We start from the raw sequence: 23,463 nt of genomic DNA, 5'->3' as shown, positions 1-23,463 counted from the left end.
GGTCTCCTCCCAGAAGTCCTGAAAGAAGTGCTTGTTAGGTAATTTGGACATTCTGAATTCTCCCTCCTTGTACCCGAACAGGCGCCGGAGTGTGGCTACTAGGGGTTTTCACAGTAACTTCATTACAGTGTTAATGTATGCCTACTTATGACAATAAAGATTATTATAAAAAGATTATTATAAATTGACCCTTAATTGGAAAAAAAAGGTACCCTAAATTTCTCACGATAAAAAAGATTCAATGATTCGAGGTGGATCAATTCCACTTCTGCTGCCAGTATGATGCAAACCGCCAGTCTAAAAGATGGCCGCCCAATTAATCACAACCACAAACTCGACTTTGCCTACACCGGGCATGCGTACACGTTTTACAGCAATTGGTTACCACGGCAACAGTCACCCGGATGTGATGTGTAACCGAATGAGGAAATCGGTTATGAGGTAAAGGAAAAGATCTGGGATTGCCGAGAAAGAGATAATATATGGGATAGAGAGAGAGACTGTGATCGAGAGAGAGAAACTGGGAGAGAGAGAGAGACTGGGAGAGAGAGAGAGAGACTGGGATAGATAGATAGAGAGAGAGAGAGACTGGGATAGAGAGAGACTGGGATAGAGAGAGAGAGAGAGAGACTGGGATAGAGAGAGGGAGAGACTGGGATAGAGAGAGAGAGACTGGGATAGAGAGAGAGACTGGGGATAGAGAGAGAGACTGGGAGAGAGAGAGAGAGACTGGGAGAGAGAGAGAGAGACTGGGACAGAGAGAGAGACTGGGATCGAGAGAGAGAGAGCGACTGGGATCGAGAGAGAGAGAGAGAGAGACTGGGATCGAGAGAGAGAGACTGGGATAGAGAGAGAGAGAGACTGGGATAGAGAGAGCGACTGGGATAGATAGAGAGAGACTGGGAGAGAGAGAGAGACTGGGATAGGAAGAGAGAGAGACTGGGATCGAGCGAGAGAGAGTGACTGGGATCGAGAGAGAGAGACTGGATCGAGAGAGAGACAGAGATCGAGAGAGAGAGACAGAGATCGAGAGAGAGACAGAGATCGAGAGAGAGACAGAGATCGAGAGAGACTGAGATCGAGAGAGAGAGACTGGGATCGAGAGAGAGAGACTGGGATCGAGAGAGAGAGACTGAGATAGAGAGAGAGCGCGGATAGAGAGAGAGACTGGGATGAGAGAGAGACTGGGATTGAGAGAGAGAGACTGGGATCGAGAGAGAGAGACTGGGATCGAGAGAGAGAGACTGGATAGAGAGACTGGGATAGAGAGAGAGACTGGGATCGAGAGAGAGAGACTGGGATAGAGAGAGAGAGTGTGACTGGGATATAGAGAGTGACTGGGATATAGAGAGTGACTGGGATAGAGAGAGCGACTGGGATAGAGAGAGAGCGACTGGGATAGAGAGAGCGACTGGGATAGAGAGAGAGAGAGACTGGGATAGAGAGAGAGAGAGACTGGGATCGAGAGAGAGACTGGGATCGAGAGAGAGAGACTGGGATAGAGAGAGAGAGACTGGGATAGAGAGAGAGAGAGAGACACTGGGATAGAGAGAGTGAGACTGGGATAGAGAGTGAGACTGGGATCGAGAGAGAGACTGGGATCGAGAGAGAGACTGGGATCGAGAGAGAGAGAAAGACTGGGATCGAGAGAGCGAGAAAGACTGGGATCGAGAGAGAGAGAGAGCGACTGGGATCGAGAGAGAGAGTGCGACTGGGATAGAGAGAGAGAGACTGGGATAGAGAGAGAGAGACTGTGATAGTGAGAGAGAGACTGGGATAGAGAGACTGGAATAGAGAGAGAGAGACTGGGATCGAGAGAGAGACTGGGATCGAGAGAGAGGGACTGGGATAGAGAGAGAGAGAGCGAGCGACTGGGATAGAGAGAGCGACTGGGATAGAGAGAACGACTGGGATAGAGAGAGAGAGACTGGGATAGAGAGAGAGAGAGACTGGGATCGAAAGAGAGACTGGATCGAGAGAGAGAGAGACGGATCGAGAGAGAGAGAGCGACTGGGATCGAGAGAGAGAGAGCGACTGGGATAGAGAGAGAGACTGGGATAGAGAGAGACTGGGATAGATAGAGAGAGAGACTGGGATAGAGAGAGACTGGGTTAGAGAGAGACAGAGAGAGAGACTGGGATAGAGAGAGACAGAGAGAGAGACTGGGATAGAGAGAGAGTGACTGGGATAGAGAGAGAGACTGGGATAGAGAGAGAGACTGGGATAGAGAGAGAGACTATGATAGAGAGAGAGACTGGGAGAGAGAGAGACTGGGATCGAGAGAGAGACTGGGATCGAGAGAGAGACAGAGATAGAGACTGGGACAGCGAGAGAGATTGGGATAGAGAGAGAGACTGGGATAGAGAGAGAGACCGGGATAGAGACAGAGACAAGAGAGAGAGACTGGGATAGAGAGAGAGAGACTGGGATCGAGAGAGAGACAGCGAAAGAGACTGGGATAGAGGGAGACTGGGATAGAGGGAGAGACTGGGATAGAGGGAGAGACTGGGATAGAGGGAGAGACTGGGATAGAGGGAGAGACTGGGATAGAGGGAGAGACTGGGATAGAGAGAGAGACTGGGATAGAGAGAGAGACTGGGATAGAGAGAGAGACTGGGATCGAGAGAGAGACTGGGATAGAGAGAAAGAGAGAGCGACTGGGATAGAGAGAGAGAGAGACTGGATAGAGCGAGAGCTGGATAGAGCGAGAGACTGGGATAGAGCGAGAGACTGGGATAGAGCGAGAGACTGGGATAGAGCGAGAGACTGGGATAGAGCGAGAGACTGGGATAGAGCGAGAGACTGGGATAGAGAGAGAGACAGAGATAGAGACTGGGACAGCGAGAGAGACTGGGACAACGAGAGAGCCTTGGATAGAGAGAGAGACTGGGATAGAGAGAGAGACTGGGATAGAGAGCGAGACAGAGAGAGACTGGGATAGAGAGAGAGACTGGGATAGAGAGAGACTGGGATAGAGAGAGAGACTGGGATAGAGGGAGAGACTGGGATAGAGGGAGAGACTGGGATAGAGGGAGAGACTGGGATAGAGGGAGAGACTGGGATAGAGGGAGAGACTGGGATAGAGAGAGAGACTGGGATCGAGAGAGAGACTGGGATCGAGAGAGAGACTGGGATCGAGAGAAAGAGAGAGCGACTGGGATAGAGAGAGCGACTGAGATAGAGAGAGAGACTGGGATAGAGAGAGAGACAGATAGAGAGACTGGGATAGAGAATGAGACTGGGATTGAGAGAGAGAGAGATTGGGATCGAGAGAGAGAGAGACTGGGATAGAGGGAGAGACTGAGATAGAGAGAGAGAGAGACTGGGATAGAGAGAGAGAGAGACTGGGATAGAGAGAGAGAGACTGGATAGAGAGAGACTGGGATAGAGAGAAAGAGGGAGAGACTGGGATAGAGGGAGAGACTGGGATAGAGGGAGAGACTGGGATCGAGAGAGAGACTGGGATAGAGAGAAAGAGAGAGCGACTGGGATAGAGAGAGGGACAGAGAGAGAGGGACTGGGACAGAGAGAGAGGGACTGGGATAGAGAGAGAGGGACTGGGATAGAGAGAGAGGGACTGGATAGAGAGAGAGAGACTGGGATAGAGAGAGACTGGGATAGAGAGAGACTGGGATAGAGAGAGACTGGGATAGAGAGAGAGACTGGGATAGAGAGAGAGACTGGGATAGAGAGAGGGACAGAGAGAGAGAGACTGGGAGAGAGAGAGAGAGAGAGAGACTCTGAGATAGAAAGAGAGAGAGTGACTGGGATAGAGAGAGAGAGAGAGACTGGGATGGATCGAGAGAGACTGGGATAGAGAGAGAGACTGTGATAGAGAAAGAGAGAGCGACTGGGATAGAGAGAGAGAGAGATACTGGGATAGAGAGAGAGAGAGACTGGGATAGAGAGAGAGAGAGAGACTGGGATAGAGAGAGAGAGAGAGACTGGGATAGAGAGAGAGAGAGAGAGACTGGGATAGAGAGAGAGAGAGAGAGAGACTGGGATAGAGAGAGAGAGAGACTGGGATAGAGAGAGAGAGACTGGGATAGAGAGAGAGAGACTGGGATAGAGAGAGACTGAGATAGAGAGAGAGAGAGACTGGGATAGAGAGAGAGCTGGATAGAGAGAGAGAGACTGGGATAGAGAGAGAGAGACTGGGATAGAGAGAGAGAGACTGGGATAGAGAGAGAGAGACTGGGATAGAGAGAGAGAGAGACTGGGATAGAGAGAGAGAGAGACTGGGATAGAGAGAGAGAGAGAGACTGGGATAGAGAGAGAGAGAGAGACTGGGATAGAGAGAGAGAGAGAGACTGGGATAGAGAGAGAGAGAGAGACTGGGATAGAGAGAGAGAGACGGGATAGAGAGAGAGAGAGACTGGGATAGAGAGAGAGAAACACTGGGATAGATAGAGAGAGAGACTGGGTTTTTGAGAGAGTGAGAGTGAGACTGGTATATAGATATATAGAGAGAGAGAGAGAGAGAGTGGGAGACTGGGATATAGATATAGTGAGAGAGACTGGGATATAGAGAGAGAGGAACACTGGGATAGAGAGAGACAGAGACTGGGAGAGAGAGAGAGCGACTGGGATAGAGAGAGAGAGACTGGATAGAGAGAGAGAGAGAGAGACTGGGATCGAGAGAGAGAGAGACTGGGATAGAGAGAGACTGAGATAGAGAGAGAGAGACTGGGATAGAGAGAGAGAGAGACTGGGATAGAGAGAGAGAGACTGGGATAGAGAGAGAGACTGGGATAGAGAGAGAGAGAGACTGGGATAGAGAGAGAGACTGGGATAGAGAGAGAGACTGGGATAGAGAGAGAGACTGGGATAGAGAGAGAGACTGGGATAGAGAGAGAGACTGGGATAGAGAGAGATACAGAGAGAGAGACTGGGATAGAGAGAGAGACTGGGATCGAGAGAGAGAGACTGGGATCGAGAGAGAGACTGGGATAGAGGGAGAGACTGGGATAGAGGGAGAGACTGGGATAGAGGGAGAGACTGGGATAGGGGAGAGACTGGGATAGAGGGAGAGACTGGGATCGAGAGAGAGACTGGGATCGAGAGAGAGACTGGGATCGAGAGAGAGACTGGGATAGAGAGAAAGAGAGAGCGACTGGGATAGAGAGAAAGAGAGAGTGGGACAGCGAGAGAGACTTGGGACAGCGAGAGAGACTGGGATAGAGAGAGAGACTGGGATAGAGAGAGAGACTGGGATAGAGAGAGAGATTGGGATAGAGAGAGAGACTAGGATAGAGAGAGAGACTGGGATAGAGAGAGAGACAGATAGAGAGACTGGGATAGAGAATGAGACTGGGATCGAGAGAGAGAGAGATTGGGATCGAGAGAGAGAGAGACTGGGATAGAGGGAGAGACTGGGATAGAGAGAGAGAGAGACTGGGATAGAGAGAGAGAGAGAGACTGGGATAGAGAGAGAGAGACTGGGATAGAGAGAGAAAGACTGGGATAGAGAGAGAGAGACTGGGATAGAGAGAAAGAGAGAGCGACTGGGATAGAGGGAGAGACTGGGATAGAGGAGAGACTGGGATCGAGAGAGGGACTGGGATAGAGAGAAAGAGAGAGCGACTGGGATAGAGAGAGGGACAGAGAGAGAGGGACTGGGATAGAGAGAGAGGGACTGGGATAGAGAGAGAGGGACTGGGATAGATTGAGAGAGACTGGGATAGAGAGAGACTGGGATAGAGAGAGACTGGGACAGAGAGAGAGACTGGGACAGAGAGAGAGACTGGGACAGAGAGAGAGACTGGGATAGAGAGAGAGAGAGAGAGAGACTCTGAGATAGAAAGAGAGAGAGTGACTGGGATAGAGAGAGAGAGAGAGACTGGGATGGATCGAGAGAGACTGGGATAGAGAGAGTGACTGTGATAGAGAGAAAGAGAGAGCGACTGGGATAGAGAGAGAGAGAGACTGGGATAGAGAGAGAGAGAGACTGGGATAGAGAGAGAGAGAGAGAGAGGGATAGAGAGAGAGAGAGAGACTGGGATAGAGAGAGAGAGAGACTGGGAGAGAGAGAGAGAGAGACTGGGATAGAGAGAGAGAGAGAGAGACTGGGATAGAGAGAGAGAGACTGGATAGAGAGAGACTGAGATAGAGAGAGAGAAACACTGGGATAGAGAGAGAGACTGGGATAGAGAGAGGACTGGGATAGAGAGAGAGAGACTGGGATAGAGAGAGAGAGACTGGATAGAGAGAGAGAGAGACTGGGATAGAGAGAGAGAGAGAGACTGGGATAGAGAGAGAGAGAGAGACTGGGATAGAGAGAGAGAGACTGGGATAGAGAGAGAGAGAGACTGGGATAGAGAGAGAGAGAGAGACTGGGATAGAGAGACTGGGATAGAGAGAGAGAGAGAGAGAGAGACTGAGATAGAGAGAGAGAAACACTGGGATAGATAGAGAGACTGGGTTTTTGAGAGAGTGAGAGTGAGACTGGTATATAGATATATATAGAGAGAGAGAGAGACTGGGAGACTGGGATATAGATATAGTGAGAGAGACTGGGATATAGAGAGAGAGAACACTGGGATAGAGAGAGACAGAGACTGGGATAGAGATAGAGCGACTGGGATAGAGAGAGAGAGACTGGATAGAGAGAGAGAGAGAGAGACTGGATAGAGAGAGAGAGAGAGAGACTGAGATAGAGAGAGAGAGACTGGGATAGAGGAGAGAGACTGGGATAGAGAGAGAGACTGGGATAGAGAGAGAAAGACTGGGATAGAGAGAGAGAGACTGGGATAGAGAGAGAGACTGGGATAGAGAGAGAGAGACTGGATAGAGAGAGAGAGAGAGAGAGACTGGGATAGAGAGAGAGAGAGACTGGGATAGAGAGAGAGAGACTGATAGAGAGAGAGACTGGGATAGAGAGAGAGAGAGACTGGGATATAGAGAGAGAGACTGGGATAGAGAGAGACTGAGATAGAGAGAGAGAAACACTGGGATAGAGAGAGAGACTGGGATAGAGAGAGAGAGAGACTGGATAGAGAGAGAGAAACTGGGATAGAGAGAGAGAGACAGGGATAGAGAGAGAGAAACACTAAGATAGAGAGAGACTGGGAGATAGAGAGAGAGAGAGACTGGGATAGAGAGAGAGAGAGACTGGGATAGAGAGAGAGCGAGAGACACTGGGATAGAGAGAGAGAGACTGGGATAGAGAGACAGACAGAGAGAGAGAGAGACTGGGATAGAGAGAGAGAACACTGGGTGGAATGGACAGAGAGAGAGAGAGAGAGAGAGAGAGAGAGAGAGATAGAGAGAGAGAGAGAGAGAGAGAGACTGGGATAGAGAGAGAGAGAGAGACTGGGATAGAGGAGAGAGAGACTGGGATAGAGAGAGAGAGAGACTGGGATAGAGAGAGAGAGAGACTGGGATAGAGAGAGAGAGACACTGGGATAGAGAGAGAGAGAGACTGGGATAGAGAGACAGAGAGAGAGAGAGAGAGAGACTGGGATAGAGAGAGAGAGAGAGAGAGTGCTCCAAGGGAAAGCTGCTCCTCTCGCCGGATAGATGGGGAGTGAGCTTGAGAATATCAGAACATGTGAAGACTGAAATATTCTGAAAGGACCAGTAGACGTGGAGTTGAATGTGACAGTAAAAGACTGCTCAACGCAGCTCATACAGGAAGGAACCTAGAAATCATTATTAATTTCTGAAAGATATCACCTTTTTGATGATTGAATGCACAATCCTGTCTGAGAACTGTTTTCCACAGCAGAGTCAAGATGATATCTCCCTATTGCGCTGACTGATAACCACATCTGTAGTGATCAATGCTCTTTATATCAGCTCTTGGTTGTTAGTGATATCTGCCTGTCACTCGCCATTCTGTCATTGCTGGTGAGAGGGAGCTATGTGTCGAGTTGTAAATTGTTTCCCCCCCCTCTCCGGCCTAACATTGTAATGCCATAGCCGCAGGCTTTCTGTATTGAAAGTTTGGATTAATACCTTAAAACATTAATGACAGACAATATTAAAATACATGTCATTTTAAAACGTTTTGATTCATGCCAATTCAATGGAATACAACACTATTTTGCAGATTGGCTACAGTGCGACTCTCCCATCATCTTCATCTATTCAAGTCTGCATCAGTGGTGTTTGTTCTGCCCATGGATTTTCGCAAGTGCCTCCATGTGAAGGCACGTGGTGAGGTGTACCCAGGCTCTGAAACCCAACGTTTCCCTGTCCCCGATGAAAAGGTGGACTGGGCAGTGCCATGGGCAGATTATAAGCCAGTCAACTACACTGCCCCCTCGCTGTTCAGGCGACCACCCTGGGCAGACCCGCCTTACAGGTATGCCGATTAAATGTGTGATATGCTGATGAAATGAGTGATATGTGATCTCGCTCCAGCAAATACCTTGTACATTGAGCATTGGTGCTGCCCTGGACCTGGTCAGCTACACCATGCTTCTTCACTGGATAAAAGCAAAGTACTGTGGATGCTGGAATCTGAAACCAAAGAGAAAATGCTGGAAAATCTCAGCAGGTCTGGCAGTATCTGTCAGGTTTCGGATCCAGATGACTCTTTGTCAAAGCATTCTGGCATAATAATAATCTTTATTGTCACAAGTAGGCTTACATTAACACTGCAATGAAGTTACTGTGAAAAGTCCCTAGTCACCACATTCCGGCACCTGCTCGGGTACACAGAGGGAGAATTCAGAATGTCCAAATTACCTAACAAGCATGTCTTTCGGGACTTGTGGGAGGAAACCGGAGCACCCGTAGGAAACCCATGTAGACATGGGGAGAACATGCAGACTCCGCACAGACAGTGACCCAAGCCAGGAATAGAAACCTGGGACGCTGGTGCTGTGAAGCAACAGTGCTAACCACTGTGCTACCATGCCACCCATATTAGAGGCAGTCAAGAGAAGGTTCACTCGGTTTTTTTTTTTATAAATGTTTTTTTTATTGAGTTTTCATATTTTATATATGACAAATTACAAGTTATTAGAGAGAGAGAGAAAAAAAAAAGGAAAACACAAAAATTTAACATGAATATTTACAGGTAAGCATCTTCATAACAATAATTGTGGCCGCCCCCTTTAGCCAGCATACATATTTTACATTCCCCAATATGGCCGAGGCACATGTTTATAGGCATTTATTTATAGTTTGGTTTTGGGCCTTGGCTTGCCATCAAACCCCCATACCGAGCCCGTAGCCCCCCCCCCCCCCCCCCCCCCTTCCCCCGGCTACCTTCCCCCGATTCCCGTCCATTTTCCCCTGGTTCTTGGCCACCCGACTATTCTTCCTCATGTACGTTGGCCACAAACAGGTCCCGGAACAGTTGCATGAATGGCTCCCACGTTCTGTGGAAGCCGTCGTCCGACCCTCGGATGGCGAATTTGATTTTCTCCATTTGGAGAGATTCCGAGAGGTCGGACAGCCAGTCTGCAGCTCTGGGTGGTGCTGCTGACCGCCAGCCAAACAGGATTCTACGGCGGGCAATCAGGGAGGCAAAGGCAAGGGCGTCCGCCCTCCTCCCCAGGAATAGATCTGGCTGGTCTGAAACCCCGAAGACCGCCACTATCGGGCATGGCTCCACCCTCACCCCCACCACTTTGGACATAGCCTCGAAGAAGGCTGTCCAGTACTCCACAAGTCTGGGGCAAGACCAGAACATGTGGGCGTGGTTGGCCGGGCCTCTCTGGCACCGCTCACATTTGTCCTCCACCTCCGGGAAGAACCTACTCATACGGTTTCTTGTTAAGTGGGCTCTATGTACCACTTTTAGTTGCGTCAGGCTGAGCCTTGCGCACGTGGAGGTGGAGTTGACCCTATGCAGTGCTTCGCTCCAGAGTCCCCACCCTATCTCCATCCCCAGGTCGTCCTCCCATTTCCTTCTTGTTGCGTCCAGTACGGTGTCGTCCCTATCTACCAGTCGGTCATACATGTCACTACAGTTCCCTTTCTCTAGGATACTTGCGTCCAGTAGGTCTTCAAATAGTGTCTGTCGTGGCGGTTGTGGGTACATCCTTGTCTCCTTTCGTAGGAAGTTTTTGAGCTGCAGGTACCGTAGCTCGTTCCCCCCAGCTAGCTGAAATTTCTCTGTCAGAGGTTCACTCGGTTGATCTCCGCCATAAGATCTTGTGAACAGATACAGAAAATAATCAGAAAGGTTTTGGCGAGATTTTCTTACAAGAAGAGGTTGAGTAGGCTGAGCCTGTACTCATTGGAAGTTAGAAGAATTAGAGGTGACCTTATTGAGACAGATAGGATTCTCAGGAGACTTGACAGGGTAGATGCCGAGAGGTTGTTTCCCCTTGTGGAAGAGTCTGGGACCAGAGTGCATAATCTCAGCATAAGGAGTCACCCGTTTAAAACAGATGAAGAGGAATTTCCCCTCTCAGAAGGCAGTGAATATAAAGTTCCTACGGTGCAGAAGGAAGCCATTCGGCACATCGAGTCTGTAGCAACCTTCTGAAAGAGCATCCTCCCCAGGCCCATTTCTCTGCCTTATTCCCGTAACCCCACCTAACCCACACATCTTTGAATTGTGGGAGGAAACCCACACAGACACGGGGAGAATGTGCAAACGACACACAAGACAATCACCCAAGGCTGGAATTGAATCCGGGTCCCTGGCGCTGTAATGCAGCAGTGCTAACCACTGTGCCTTTGCACTGCCTAATATTTGGAATTCTTTACCACCGAGGGCTGTAGGGGCTGGGTCGTTAAGTATGTTCAAGGTTGGGATAGATTTTTAATCAGTAAGGGAATCTAGGGATATGGGGATAATACAGGAAAGTGGAGTTGAGGATTATCATATCAGATCAGCCATAATCTCATTAACTGGGGTAGCGGACTTGATGGGCCAAAAGACCTACTTCTGCTCTGACGTTTTATGGTATAACGGCTTACCTTCCCACTGCCACACTGTTAGTTCAAGAAATCCTCAGCGGTTTATCCTTGGTTCATTCATTTTTCTCATCATGCTGTTCCTTGGTGACTGTATCTGGAGATTTGGGCTCAATTTAACTTGCATTGAATTGACACCTAGTTGTACCCAACATAGGAATAGGATAGACCGTTTAGTCCTTTGATCCTGTTCCATCATTCAATGAGACCATTACAGATCTGCAGCTACTTGCATACTTTGCCCCATATTCCTTAATACCTTTGGACAACAAAAATCTATCCATCTCTGATTTTGAATTTACAATTTACTTTGCATCAGTTGCTGTTTGTGGAAGAGAGTTCCAAGCTCATTTACTCTATGTGTACAGATATGTTTCTTAATTTCACCCCCAAACAGCTGCCTAGACCTGGACTCCCTTCCAGCAGAAATAGTTTCTGTCTTTCTGTCCTATCTAATCCTCTTGATAGCTTGAAAATTTCAATCGAATCACCTCTTTCATTTGTGAACCTGAGGGAATACAACCCTAGTTGGTGTAATCTCTCTTTGCATCATTTATCCCTCTGCTCAGGTGGTATTTTGGTGAGTATATGCTATACTGCCCAGAACCGCTCACTTGCCTCCAGGTGTAGTCCAGAGACAGCTTTATACAGCTGAACTATTTCTTTTACCTCCTTGTATTCTAGATCTCTGGATAGAAATGTGCCAAAAATCTTTCTGCTTATTTTCTGTACCTGTTCACAACATCTTAATGACCCGCACACCTGGACTCCCATGTCTCTTTGGAGCTCCACTGTTTCTAGCTTTTCACCATTTAGGAATTTTCCAGTTTGGTAAAGTCCAAAATGGATGGCCTCACATTTACCCACGTTAAAGTTAATTGGCCACAATTTTGGTTACCCGCATGATCTATTGATATCTCTGGATAATTTTCTGATTCCATTAACTCTGCTTACAATGACATCTACCTTTGTGTCATTGGCAAATTTGGGATGTGTGCCTATCTCATTTTCAAAGTCGTTAATAAATGCATTGAATATCTGAGGGCCCAACACAGAACCCAAAACCCATTTAGTTCACTAATGACCTTTAGGGAAGGAAATCTGCCTCCTTACCTGTGACTCCAGACCCACAGCAATGTAGTTGTCTCTTAACTTCCCCCTCAAGGGCAATTAGGGATGGGCCATAAATGTTGGCCCAGCCAGCGACGCCCATGTCCCATGAACGAATAATTTAAAAAAGTTCAGATTGTTGACCTTTCATCAGAACTGGAAAAAGTAAAAACTGTGGGCGCGATTCTCCACAAATGCGGCAAGTCGTAAAGGCTGCCGTGAAACTGGCCGTGTTTCATGGCAGCCTCCGCGCCCCCTCCCGGGACCCGATTCTCCCCCCCGGGCGGGGCTAGCAGCGGGGCCCCGTGAAGCACGGCATCGCGGCCTTAGCGACCGTCGCTAAGTCCGCGCGCCAAGCGTCACGACGGCTGACGCGCACGATGATGTCAGCCGCGCATGCGCGGGTTGGACGGCTCCAACCCGCGCATGCGCTGATGACGTCATCACGCAGACGCGTCAAACCCGCGCATGCGCGGGCCGTCATGCCCCTCAGACGCCCCGCGGACTGATCCTGCGGGGCGGCGGAAGAACAAATAGTGCGCAGGTATGGGCCCGCTGCCCGCGATCGGTGCTCACCGATCGCAGGCCCATTCCACCCTTGGCACAGCCGTGGTGCGGCCGTGCCAATCGGTGCCATGGTTGTCCGGGACGGGCACTTTGCGGCCGTTTTCACGAACGCTGAAAGCAGGTGTGATCGCGGCCGTGAAAAGGGCCGTAAACGTATTTGGCCCATCGGCCTGCGGAGAATTGGTGTTCGCCGTAAAAAACAGCGAGCAGCGATTCGTATCGGGGGCGGCCGGAGGGGGGGGGGGGGGGGGGGGGGGGGGGGAGAATAGCGGGAGGCCGTGAAAATTGTCGGGAAGGCCGTCCCGCTATTCTCCGACCCGTCGTGGGCAGCAGAGAATCGCGCCCTGTATTTGAAGTGTAGTCACTGTTATAATGTCTCAACACGGCAGGCAATTTGCACACAATACAGAACCCAGAAACAGCAATGTGATAAGCACAAGATAATCTGCTCTTGAGTGATATTGGTTAAAGGATAAACATGGGGCAGGACACTGACAAGAACCACCCTGCTTTTTGTCGAAATTGTGCAATAGGATATTTTGTATCCACCTGAGAGGGCAGATGGGTCCCATTAGGTTCTCAATGGAAAATGATGTGGTCAAGCCTCTGAATTGACTCATGTGTCTGGGATGCTCCTGAGGCATACTTGACACTTGTATAAACCACGCAACTAGTTCGAAAATGGACTAGTTTGCTTGAAAAGGGGGGAAAGCAAAACAAGGATGCTAAATAAATATCAACAAAACAAACATCTTCCTTAATAAATGGCAATTTAAAAAAAGTAACAAAGACAGAAAATGCTGGATTAAATGTGGGTCTAGCAACACCTAGAGTTAACGAGTCAAGCCCATATGACCCTGGGGGGGGGGGGGGGGGGGGGGTCATATGGAATTGAAACGTTAACTGTTTCTCTCTACACAGACGTTGCCAAAGCTACAGTTTATTCAGCATTTTCTGTTTTTATTTCAGATTTCCAGCATCTGTAGTGTTTTGCTTTAACAAAAGTAAGAATTGCATTAATATGGGTGGCGACCTGCTACCTCACGGTGCCCTGGACCCGGGGTCGTTCCCGGCCCCCGGTTACTGTCCGTGTGGAGTTTGCACATTCTCCCCATGTCTGCGTGGGTTTCACCCCCACAACCCAAAGGTGTGCAGGGTAGGTGAATTGGCCATGCTCAAATTGCCTTTTAATTGGGAGAAAAAAGAATTGGGCCTGCAAATTTAAAAAAATAAATTCTATTTTTAAAAAAATGTCTCGGAGCCAATGCAGTATTTTTTGAAGTGTAATCATTTCTGAAGTGAGCTTCGCTATTTGTCAAACAACTGTCACTTTAGATTCTCTCTTCAACAGAATTAAGAATCGATCCATTCTTTCCAAAGATTCATTTGGACCAATAACATACATGATGCTCTGCGAGTTCTATGGTAGTTGCTATGGTATTATAACTTACTACACAATGCACATACTTAGATACATTTATTGGTGCACTTTGTACCATGTAGTGAATGTGACATGTAACGCAGGCTGACTTTTGATAGGCTCAGCACACATGTTTTAATGTTAGGAATAAAATAAACAGGAATATAATGCTGGGTTGGGCTCTGGCTCATGTCACCCACTGAGGATAGGGCGGTTACTGAAGATGGATGGAGTCGGGAACCGTCATTGGCTCACAGGCCTTACAATTGTAATGTAGGAAACATGGCAGCTAATTTATACTCCCCTCAAACTCCCCCCAAACTCCCGCAATTAGCAATGTAACAATGACTCAGTAAATTTTTTAAATGTTAATTGAGGGATAAATACTGGCCAGGACACAAAGGTTAATTCCCCTGCTGTTGAAATAGTACCATGGAATCTCTTGTGTCCATCCGAAAAGGGCAAGTGGATCCTCTGTTTAACTCATCTGAAAGACGGCACCTCTAACATTGCAGCTCCCCCTCGGTACTGCACTGGGGTGTGAGCTTTGATGTTTGTGCTCAGTCGCTGGAGTGGGACTTGAACCTGGAACCTTGTCTTTCAGAGGTGGGAGTGCAGCTTATGGCATTGTGGCTTTCATAACTCACTTGAGTCTGTAATTTATAGTGTGTGTGCCGTTGAACCCATGACATGCCTCCTCCCTGTTCCCATCCGATCCCAGACCAGACCCCAAGTATGGCCAGGATATTGGGCAGAAACACAATATTTTATTATAATTTTGTAAGAGGAAAGGATACTTTGCTACAGGAGAGATTACACACAGATATAGGGATATGATATATTAAAACAAACTATTATTAACACAGTATTATAATCTTTAATATCACATTAGAAAATAACTTACAATTACCCCTTAAACAGTACTACTCTCTCCGTGTCTGCGTGGGTTTCGTCCCCACAACCCAAAAGATGTGCAGGATAGGTGGATTGGCCAAACTAAAATTGCCCCTTAATTGGAAAAAATACCCATGCAGCTAGAGGGAGAATGTGCAAACTCCATTCGGACAGCAACCTGGGGTCGGGATTGAACCCGGGGCTTAAGCGCTGTGAGGCAACAGTGCTAACCATTATGCCACCGTGCCGCCCCTGAGAACTGCACTGACCTGGTACTCCTACAAAATGCTTGATACCTTAGCTCCACTTAGCAATGACACCACCTTATCAAGCTGAAATCTAATTAACTCCATCGGGAATCCCCTTAATCAAAACAGCACTCCATTAGTCCACGCTTTTTACAATGCTTTAATTGCACCCTTGGCTCCCAATCCATCAAACCAAGATGCTTTTAAAACATGACTGCAGCAGTCAAACACATCTCTAACACCGGCTTTTAACTCTTCCTGCACCAAATACTTACAATACAATATCTGCAATTCCGACATTCATCGCATTCCTCGTGTCACAGCACAGTAACTGGACTGATCTTTTTGTTTTCGCTTGCAGTGATGAAGGAGAGCTGGACACTCCATTGAAGTTCAATTATTTGGATGGTGGAGTGGATAGAACGTCCCATATTGTTTCATATAATGTGGTCAATGGATTCCCAAGGTGAGGCCTCCTCTCCCTATGTCCATGCAATGCCTCTGCCAACTTTAACCCCTGTTCCTCTCATAATATGGTGCTGTTTTTTGCCTTTGAAACTTAAATGTTCAATGTTGGTCACCGTGCTTATATATAGGTAAGCATTAAAATAGATCTGAGAAGGTGATAATCTGAATAATTGTTATAAAACTGTGTACGCATGCCTTCCACATGGCCCCTCAAAATTGTTCAATGCAGAGCGTCTGAGAGCCTCTGCCACTGACTTTCTTCTCCAGTGACATTGAGAAGCGCTGTTTCTATTCACTGGAGTAACGCACGAGGGATGTATAAATGTGTTTCCTGATCACCTCAACATGGCAAACCTTAAGATATTTCTATTTCAAACAGAATAAAGCATTGGAATGTATTTTTCTGGGAAATCCGGTGATGCAGTAAGTTAGACATGGACTTTGTATTCATCGGACCTGGTTTAATGCATCACGATGGAGTGCAAAGTCTCGACCGTCTAGCTGGCTGTGAGGTACTTGGTGGAATCGGTTTGTACGGTGTGAATCCAGTGACTGTGGGCTTACAGCGCTCCTAACTGGAGAACCTGAGCCAACATAGTCAGACTGAATCTCTCCACTGTCAATGTTATTTCAGTGCTGATCTTGAATACTGGCAATGGAAACGTACAACATCTCTCGCCTCGGGAACAATTTAACAAGCGGCCCCTTTTCATTGAACTTCTTCTCATTGGAATGAAAAAGAACGGGAGAGAGAGTATTTGGGGCACATTTTTGAAATTATAAAAGGCTGAATGGGTTGTGGTGTGGGTTTTACATTGGCCGATGAGATGAAAATCTCTCCTCACTGCAGGGTCACATAGCGATGGAACAACTTCTAACTTGGAAATAACCACCTCAGATCACAGACTGCTTGATGTGTGAAATGGAAGGAGGTGCTGAAGTCAGTACTCTTCTGAAGTTGAGAATTGAGGTATTCTGTTAGGGCTTCATTCTGTCTCCCGGCTGTGCTTTCCCTGAATTTGGAATCCTAATAGCTCGAGTAATAACATGACTCAGCTAGGTGTGCACAAAATTCGCAGTTTCACAGTGGTGGGGAATGTAAGCATTGCAATTCTGTCACAATGAAATGCTTGACAGGAGCAGCTGTAACCGATTAGGGAAAGGTTAGGGCATTATTCTTAAGTGTCTATCGGAACCGTGTTATTTTCTTTATCGCTTCATGGGATATGGGTGTCGCTGGCAAGCACTGTAACCCATCCCTAATTGCCCTCGAACTGACTGGCGTGCTAGGCTGTTTCAGAGGGCAGTTAAGAGTCAACCACATTACTGTGGATCTGAAGTCACATGTAGGCCAGACCAGGTAAGGATGGCAGACTTCCTTCCCTAAAGGACATTAGATGGGTTTTTACAACAATCGACAATTGTTTCATGGTCATCATGAGACTTTTCATTCCAGATTATTATTGATGTGGTGGGATCCAAACCAGGGTCCCCAGAGCATTACCCTGGGCCTCTGGATTATTCATCCAGTGACAATACCACTACCTCCCCAAACAACAAATTGGAGAGGGTAGATGGATGGAAAAGAAAGTCTGTATCTATGCTCTTTTTAAAACAATTTAGAGTACCCAATCATTTTTTTTCTAATTAAAGGGCAATTTAGCGTGGCTAATCTGCCTACCCTGCACATCTTTGGGTTCTGGGGTAGAAGCCCACGCAGACACGGGGAGAATGTGCTGTATCTATTTTCTTGCGGTTTTGTGAGTACGCCCATGTTAAGGAACATTGGCTCAGATTCTTCCTCTTCTCAGTGAATGAGCAGTGAGTTATAACAATTGAAATTCCCAAGGCCAGGTTATGACAGGGCTTTGAAAGCAGAAGAACACAAAGATTAAGAAAAGACTCTCACAAATTGTGATGACTTTCTGCACAAACTATTCATCGCATCTTTGTACAACCCTCCATGCAATGCCCAAAATATTTACCCCACACTATTGTGCGTTAGGTTGTGAGTTTGCTCCTATAATTGCGACAAGACTGGATTAAGTTTCTATGCGTTGTTGTGGCGAGGCACCAAGCAGCAACCAGGAGTTTCCCTTTTAGCAGGAGATATGAAGGAAGAGCAATCATGTGTCTTAGCATTTTTGAAAGTGTTCTGTGAGCAGGTTGCCAATGTACCTTCTCATCTGTAAGATGATCCATGGAAGAAATCCATAGAATCCTTGCAGTGAACCCCTACAGCCATTTGAGTCTGCACTGACCCTCTGAAAGAGCATTCAACTGTAGCCCAATCCCCTGCCCTGTCCCTGTAACCCCACCCATTGATCATGGGCAGTCCACCAAACCTGCACATCTGGACTGAGTGGAAACCGGAGCACCCGGAGGAAACCCATGCAGACACAGGGAGAAAGTGCAAACTCCACACAGACGGTCACCCAAGGAACTTTGAGGCAGCAGTGCTAACCACTGTGCCACTAGATGGAAAGCAAAATCAAGTTCCAAAGAAGACAAAAGAGGGAACAGTGTGACGGGATTAACTAAATCCTCATTTAGAGCTCAGTTTGTTTTTTGTCCTTTGCAAGTTATAACATCAGTTTCATTCATTAAAATGTTTCAGCCTTAGTCTAAGGAGGTATCCCCACAATGTCCTGAACCGGAGTAAGGTGAATGTTAACTCTTCCAATTGAGTCAATTCCAGGATAACTACTTGGATTGGATTGGATTTGTTTATTGTTACGTTACCGAGGTACAGTGAAAAGTATTTTTCTGCGGGCAGCTCAACAGATCATTAAGTACATGGGAAGAAAAGGTAATAAAAGAAAATACATAATAGGGCAACACAAGATATACAATGTAATTACGTAAGCACCGGCATCGGACAAAGCATACAGGGTGTAGTGTTAATGGGGTCAGTCCGTAAGAGGGTCATTTAGGAGTCTGGCAACAGCGGGGAAGAAGCTGTTTTTGAGTCTGTTCGTGCTCAGACTTCTGTATCTCCTACCCGGTGGAAGAAGTTGGAAGAGTGAATAAGCCGGGTGGGAGGGGGTCTTAATTATGCTGCCCGCTTTCCCCAGGCAGCGGGAGGTGTAGATGGAGCAATGGATGGGAGGCAGGTTCGTGTGTTGGGCTGGGTGGTGTTCACGACTCTCTGAAGTTTTTTGCGGCCCTGAGCCGAGCAGTTTCCATACCAGGCTGTGACGCAGCCAGATAGGATGCTTTCTATGGTGCATCTGTAAAAGTTGGTAAGGGTTAATGTGGACATGCCGAATTTCCTTAGTTTCCTGAGAAAGTATAGGCGCTGTTGTGCTTTCTTGGTGGTAGCGTCGACGTGAGTGGACCAGGACAGATTTTTGGAGATGTGCACGCCTCGGAATTTGAAACTGCTCACCATCTCCACCTCGGTCCCATTGATGCTGACAGGGGTGTGTACAGTACTTTGCTTCCTGAAGTCAATGACCAGCTCTTTAATTTTGCTGGCATTAAGGGGGAGATTGTTGTCGTTACACCACTCCACTAGGTTCTCTATCTCCCTCCTGTATTCTGACCCGTCGTTATTCGAGATCCGGCCCACTATGGTCGTATCGTCAGCAAACTTGTAGATGGAGTTGGAACCAAATTTTGCCATGCAGTCGTGTGTATACAGGGAGTAGAGTAGGGGGCTAAGTACGCAGCCTTGAAGGGCCCCGGTATTGAGGACTATTGTGGAGGAGGTGTTGTTGTTCATTCTTACCGTGGTCTATTGGTCAGAAAATCGAGGATCCAGTTGCAGAGAGGGGAGCCAAATCCCAGGTGGTTTTTGAGCTTTGATAAGAGCGTGGCTGGGATTATGGTGTTGAAGGCGGAGCTGTAGTCAGTAAATAGAAATCTGATGTTGGAGTCCTTGTTGTCGAGATGCTCTAGGGATGAGTGTAGGACCAGGGAAATGGTGTCTGCTGTGGACCGCTTGCGACGGTATATGAATTGCAGTGGATCAAGGCGTTCCGGGAGTATGGAGGTGATGCGCTTCATGATCAACCTCTCGAAGCACTTCATTACGACTGACGTCAGGGCCACCGGGCGGTAGTCATTGAGGCACGTTGCCTGGTTCTTCTTTGGTACTGGTATGATGGTGGTCTTCTTGAAGCAGGTGGGGACCTCGGAGTGGAGTAGGGACAGGTTAAAGATGTCCGCGACCACCTCTGCCAGCTGGTCTGCGCATGCTCTGAGTGCACGACCAGAGATCCCGTCCGGGCCCGTCGCCTTCCGAGGGTTCACTTTTAGGAAGGCCGATCTGACTTCGGAAGCTATGATAGTGGGTATGGGTGAGTTATGGGCTGCTGGGGCACTCGACAGCGCCTTGTTGGTTACCTGCTCGAACTGAGCATAGAAAGCATTGAGTTCATCGGGGAGGGGTGCCCTGCTGCCGGAGATACTGCTCAGCTTCGCTTTGTAGCTCGTTACATTGTTTAGTCCTTGCCACAACTGCCGAGAGTCTGTCTGTGACTCTAGCTTGGTTTGATATTCTCCCTTGGCATCTCGGATGGCTTTGTGGAGGTCGTACCTGGATTTCTTGGATAAGTCAGGGGCGTCATACTGTCTGAGTGTTCTGGCTGATGCACAAAATAATTGGCTCTGCTGTCTTTTATTCAGAAATCCTTGTGGAAGGACTGGACTGAGGGGCCGAGGACTCCTGGGAAGATGGGGCCCTAATCATGCAGCAGACCCGATTGTGACGAGGTATGTACTCTTTGTTTATTTGGTAATCTCAAGACATTGAATTTGGAGGATGAGTTTGTATGGCAAGAACTTGCAGTGTAATGATGTCCAACAGCTGCCACTCTGCTATGAGGCAGTCTGACGGAAGGGGTGTAGGCTGTTCAGCCCCGCCAGGCTGTTCTGCCATTTGGTTCAATCACGGCTGATTTGCATCCTAACTCCCATTTACCCTCCCCGATTCCATATGCAAAACCCTTACCAACCAAAACTTTATCAATCTCTATTTGCAAATTTTGACAAATGTGGGGGAGGGATGTCCTAGATTTACACCACCCTTTGTGAGCAGGTGCTTTCTGATATCAGCCCTGAATGGCGCAGCTTTAATGTTAAGGTTGTTTTTGACACCTCTGCCAGAGGAAATAGTTCCTCTACATCTATCCAGTCAAACCCTTTTTACCATCTGATTATCCCTGTAATGGCTCAAATGTTATCTTCCTTTAAACCTACCTTAACTCGATCTGAATGCTTAACCCTGACAGCAGATCACAAGAGGTACATTATTGCTCATGAGGGAACACAGAGATAAGGAAAAAGGATGACTCTGGATTTTGGAATTTTGTTATGAGGGAAAATTAAGGAATTTGCTCTTGTTTTCTTTGGAAAGGAACTTCAGGGTAACAGAATAGAAACCTTTATAATATAAACATTATAAGCCCACAATATAACTTCACAATATAAACCTAATAGAAACAGGTGATTAAGAAAGCGAATGGAATTTTGTCCTTCATTGCTAGAAGGATGGAGTTTAAGACTAGGGAGGTTATGCTGCAATTGTATAAGGTGTTAGTGAAGCCACAACTGGAGTATTGTGTTCAGTTTTGGTCTCCTTACCTGAGAAAGGACGTACTGGCGCTGGACGGTCTGCAGAGGAGATTCACTAGGTTAATCCCAGAGCTGAAGGGGTTGGATTACGAGGAGCGGTTGAGTAGACTGGGACTGTACTCGTTGGAATTTAGAAGGATGAGGTGGGATCTTATTGAAACATATAAAATTATGAAGGTTATAGATAGGATAGATGCGGGCAGGTTGTTTCCACTGGCGGGTGACAGCAAAACTAGGGGGCATAGCCTCAAAATAAGGGGAAGTAGATTTAGGACTGAGTTTAGGAGGAACTTCTTCACCCAAAGAGTTGTGAATCTATGGAATTCCTTGCCCAGTGAAGCAGTTGCGGCTCCTTCATTAAATGTTTTTAAGGTAAAGATAGATAGTTTTTTGGAGAATAAAGGGATTAAGGGTTATGGTGTTCAGGCCGGAAAATGGAGCTGAGTCCACAAAAGATCAGCCATGATCTAATTGAATGGCGGAGCAGGCTCGAGGGGCCAGATGGCCTACTCCTGCTCCTAGTTCTTATGTTCTTATGTTCTTTGAGATTATGAAAGAAGTTAACCCAATCAGTCGCCTGTGGCAATAGGTGAAAATACCAGAGACAAATACAAAGTGAGGATTTTAGGAGTCAGAAGGGGAGGTTTTCATTGAGTGTTGTGGAATCATACACAACTATTGAAGTAGACCCCATAAATGTGTTCACTGTGTGGGGAAATATATTGAAAAAGTTACTGGAAGAACCAGGGAACTGAACATAACTGTGATACTGTATATGTGTTGTTTAAGATTTTGATGTTTAAAAGCCATACATTTGTTTCACAGAATCTTTACAGAGGAAACAATATGTTAAGTTTTGACCGGATGTCAGAGACTGAATGGGAGAAAAGAGAAAAATGAGATAATCCTAAATACTTGGGGTGTAGCAAAGTGTAACTGCGGCTCCTCCACAATTTGGATTTTTAAGGCATGACTCGGAAGGCTCAGTGAGAATGGGGGTGTTGTGGTGTTTGTTGGTGGTTATGCTACCCGTTTAATATTAAGCACACTTCCTGTCTAACTCTTTCCAGCATGTAGATTTCAGATATCCCCACCCATTCACTGCCATTAACAAAGTATTTTAGCTAGCGGGGTGGCTCCAACACCGCGTACTTTCATAACACCAAAATTCCATAACACCAACCAACCCCCTGCCCAAGTCCAACTTTATTAGTTCTAGGAGAGAGAAATAAAAGGGAAGAAGTATGAACAATTAGAAACACCCACCCTCCAACGTGCACAATTACATTTAACAGAAAAAGCTACAAAACCACCCTATAAACACCCCATCAAATACCTGAAATCTCCCACCCACCTCCATACAAACAACACCCTACCAATACAAAACACATTTGTCTCAACCCCAGTCCATTTCTTTGCACAAACGCTTCAGCCTCCTCTGGAGTCTCAAAGTAATGGTCTTTATTTTCATTTTAAAAAATAAATTTAGCGTACCCAATTAATTTCTTCCAATTAAGGGGTAATTTAGCGTGGCCAATCCACCTACCCTACACATCAGTGGGTTATGGGGCGAAACCCAAGCAAACACGGGGAGAATGTGCAAACGCCACACGGACAGTGACCCAGAGCCGGGATCGAACCTGGGACCTTGGCGCCGTGAGGCACAGGGCTAACCCACTGCGCCACCGTGCTGCCCACATCTTTATTTTCACAAGTCACTCGGAGGCGAGTGGGGTAAACCACATCAAATCTTATTGTGATACAACGCAGTCTTGGCCTTGTTAAATGCTGCACACCATTTGGCCAGCTTCACTCCAACATCTTGATAAATTCTCACTGCATGGCCCTCCCATCTGCAATTGCAATGATCCTTTGGCCACCGTAAAACTCTTTCTTTGTCTAGGAAACTGTGTATGCGCACAATGATCGCACGCAGTGGCTCATCTGCACGGGGTTTCTGCCTCAGCGACCTGTTGGCTCGATCCAAGTCAGGAGGGATCGCCATTTCCCCCTCCTCCACCATCTTCCAAAACAACTGCGACATGAACTTTGTCAGGCTCGGGCCCTCCAGCAACCCGACCACCTGCAAACTCTGTCTCCTACACCAATTTTCCCTTCATATTTTGTTGTTGGCTGCCACCTGTGCCATCTCCATTTTTAGGGCGGTGATCTGAGCATTCTGCCCAGACAGAGCAACTCCCACCTCTTTCAGCACCATGCCCTGTACCTTCACCACCTTAGCCAAGACTGCTTGAATCGAGGATATCGCTGCTCAATCGCTTTCTCATGGTCCTCCGAGAC

General features: G+C 47.3%; 1 protein-coding gene across 2 annotated transcripts in view; it reads left to right on the top strand.

Moving 5' to 3' along the window:
- Positions 1 to 405: 405 nt before the first annotated feature.
- The window catches only part of LOC119963288 (ADP-ribose pyrophosphatase, mitochondrial-like), a 36,660-nt gene continuing 13,602 nt past the window's right edge, over positions 406 to 23,463 (top strand). The window contains exons 1-4 of one of the 2 annotated variants that reach the window (XM_038792153.1): positions 406 to 441; positions 8,051 to 8,305; positions 15,479 to 15,583; positions 20,215 to 20,301. In XM_038792153.1, coding sequence (XP_038648081.1) covers positions 410 to 441; positions 8,051 to 8,305; positions 15,479 to 15,583; positions 20,215 to 20,301 — 479 coding nt within the window. In that variant the 5' untranslated portion in view covers positions 406 to 409. Of the gene's footprint in view, positions 442 to 7,489; positions 7,849 to 8,050; positions 8,306 to 15,478; positions 15,584 to 20,214; positions 20,302 to 23,463 lie in introns of those variants that run through there. The other variant, XM_038792161.1, reaches the window with a different exon arrangement.

The sequence above is a fragment of the Scyliorhinus canicula genome, chromosome 1 (assembly GCF_902713615.1).
Source record: "Scyliorhinus canicula chromosome 1, sScyCan1.1, whole genome shotgun sequence".
NCBI lineage: Eukaryota > Metazoa > Chordata > Chondrichthyes > Carcharhiniformes > Scyliorhinidae > Scyliorhinus > Scyliorhinus canicula.
Note: the sequence above shows the minus strand (reverse complement) of the source record. Positions and strands in the feature narration are given on the sequence as shown.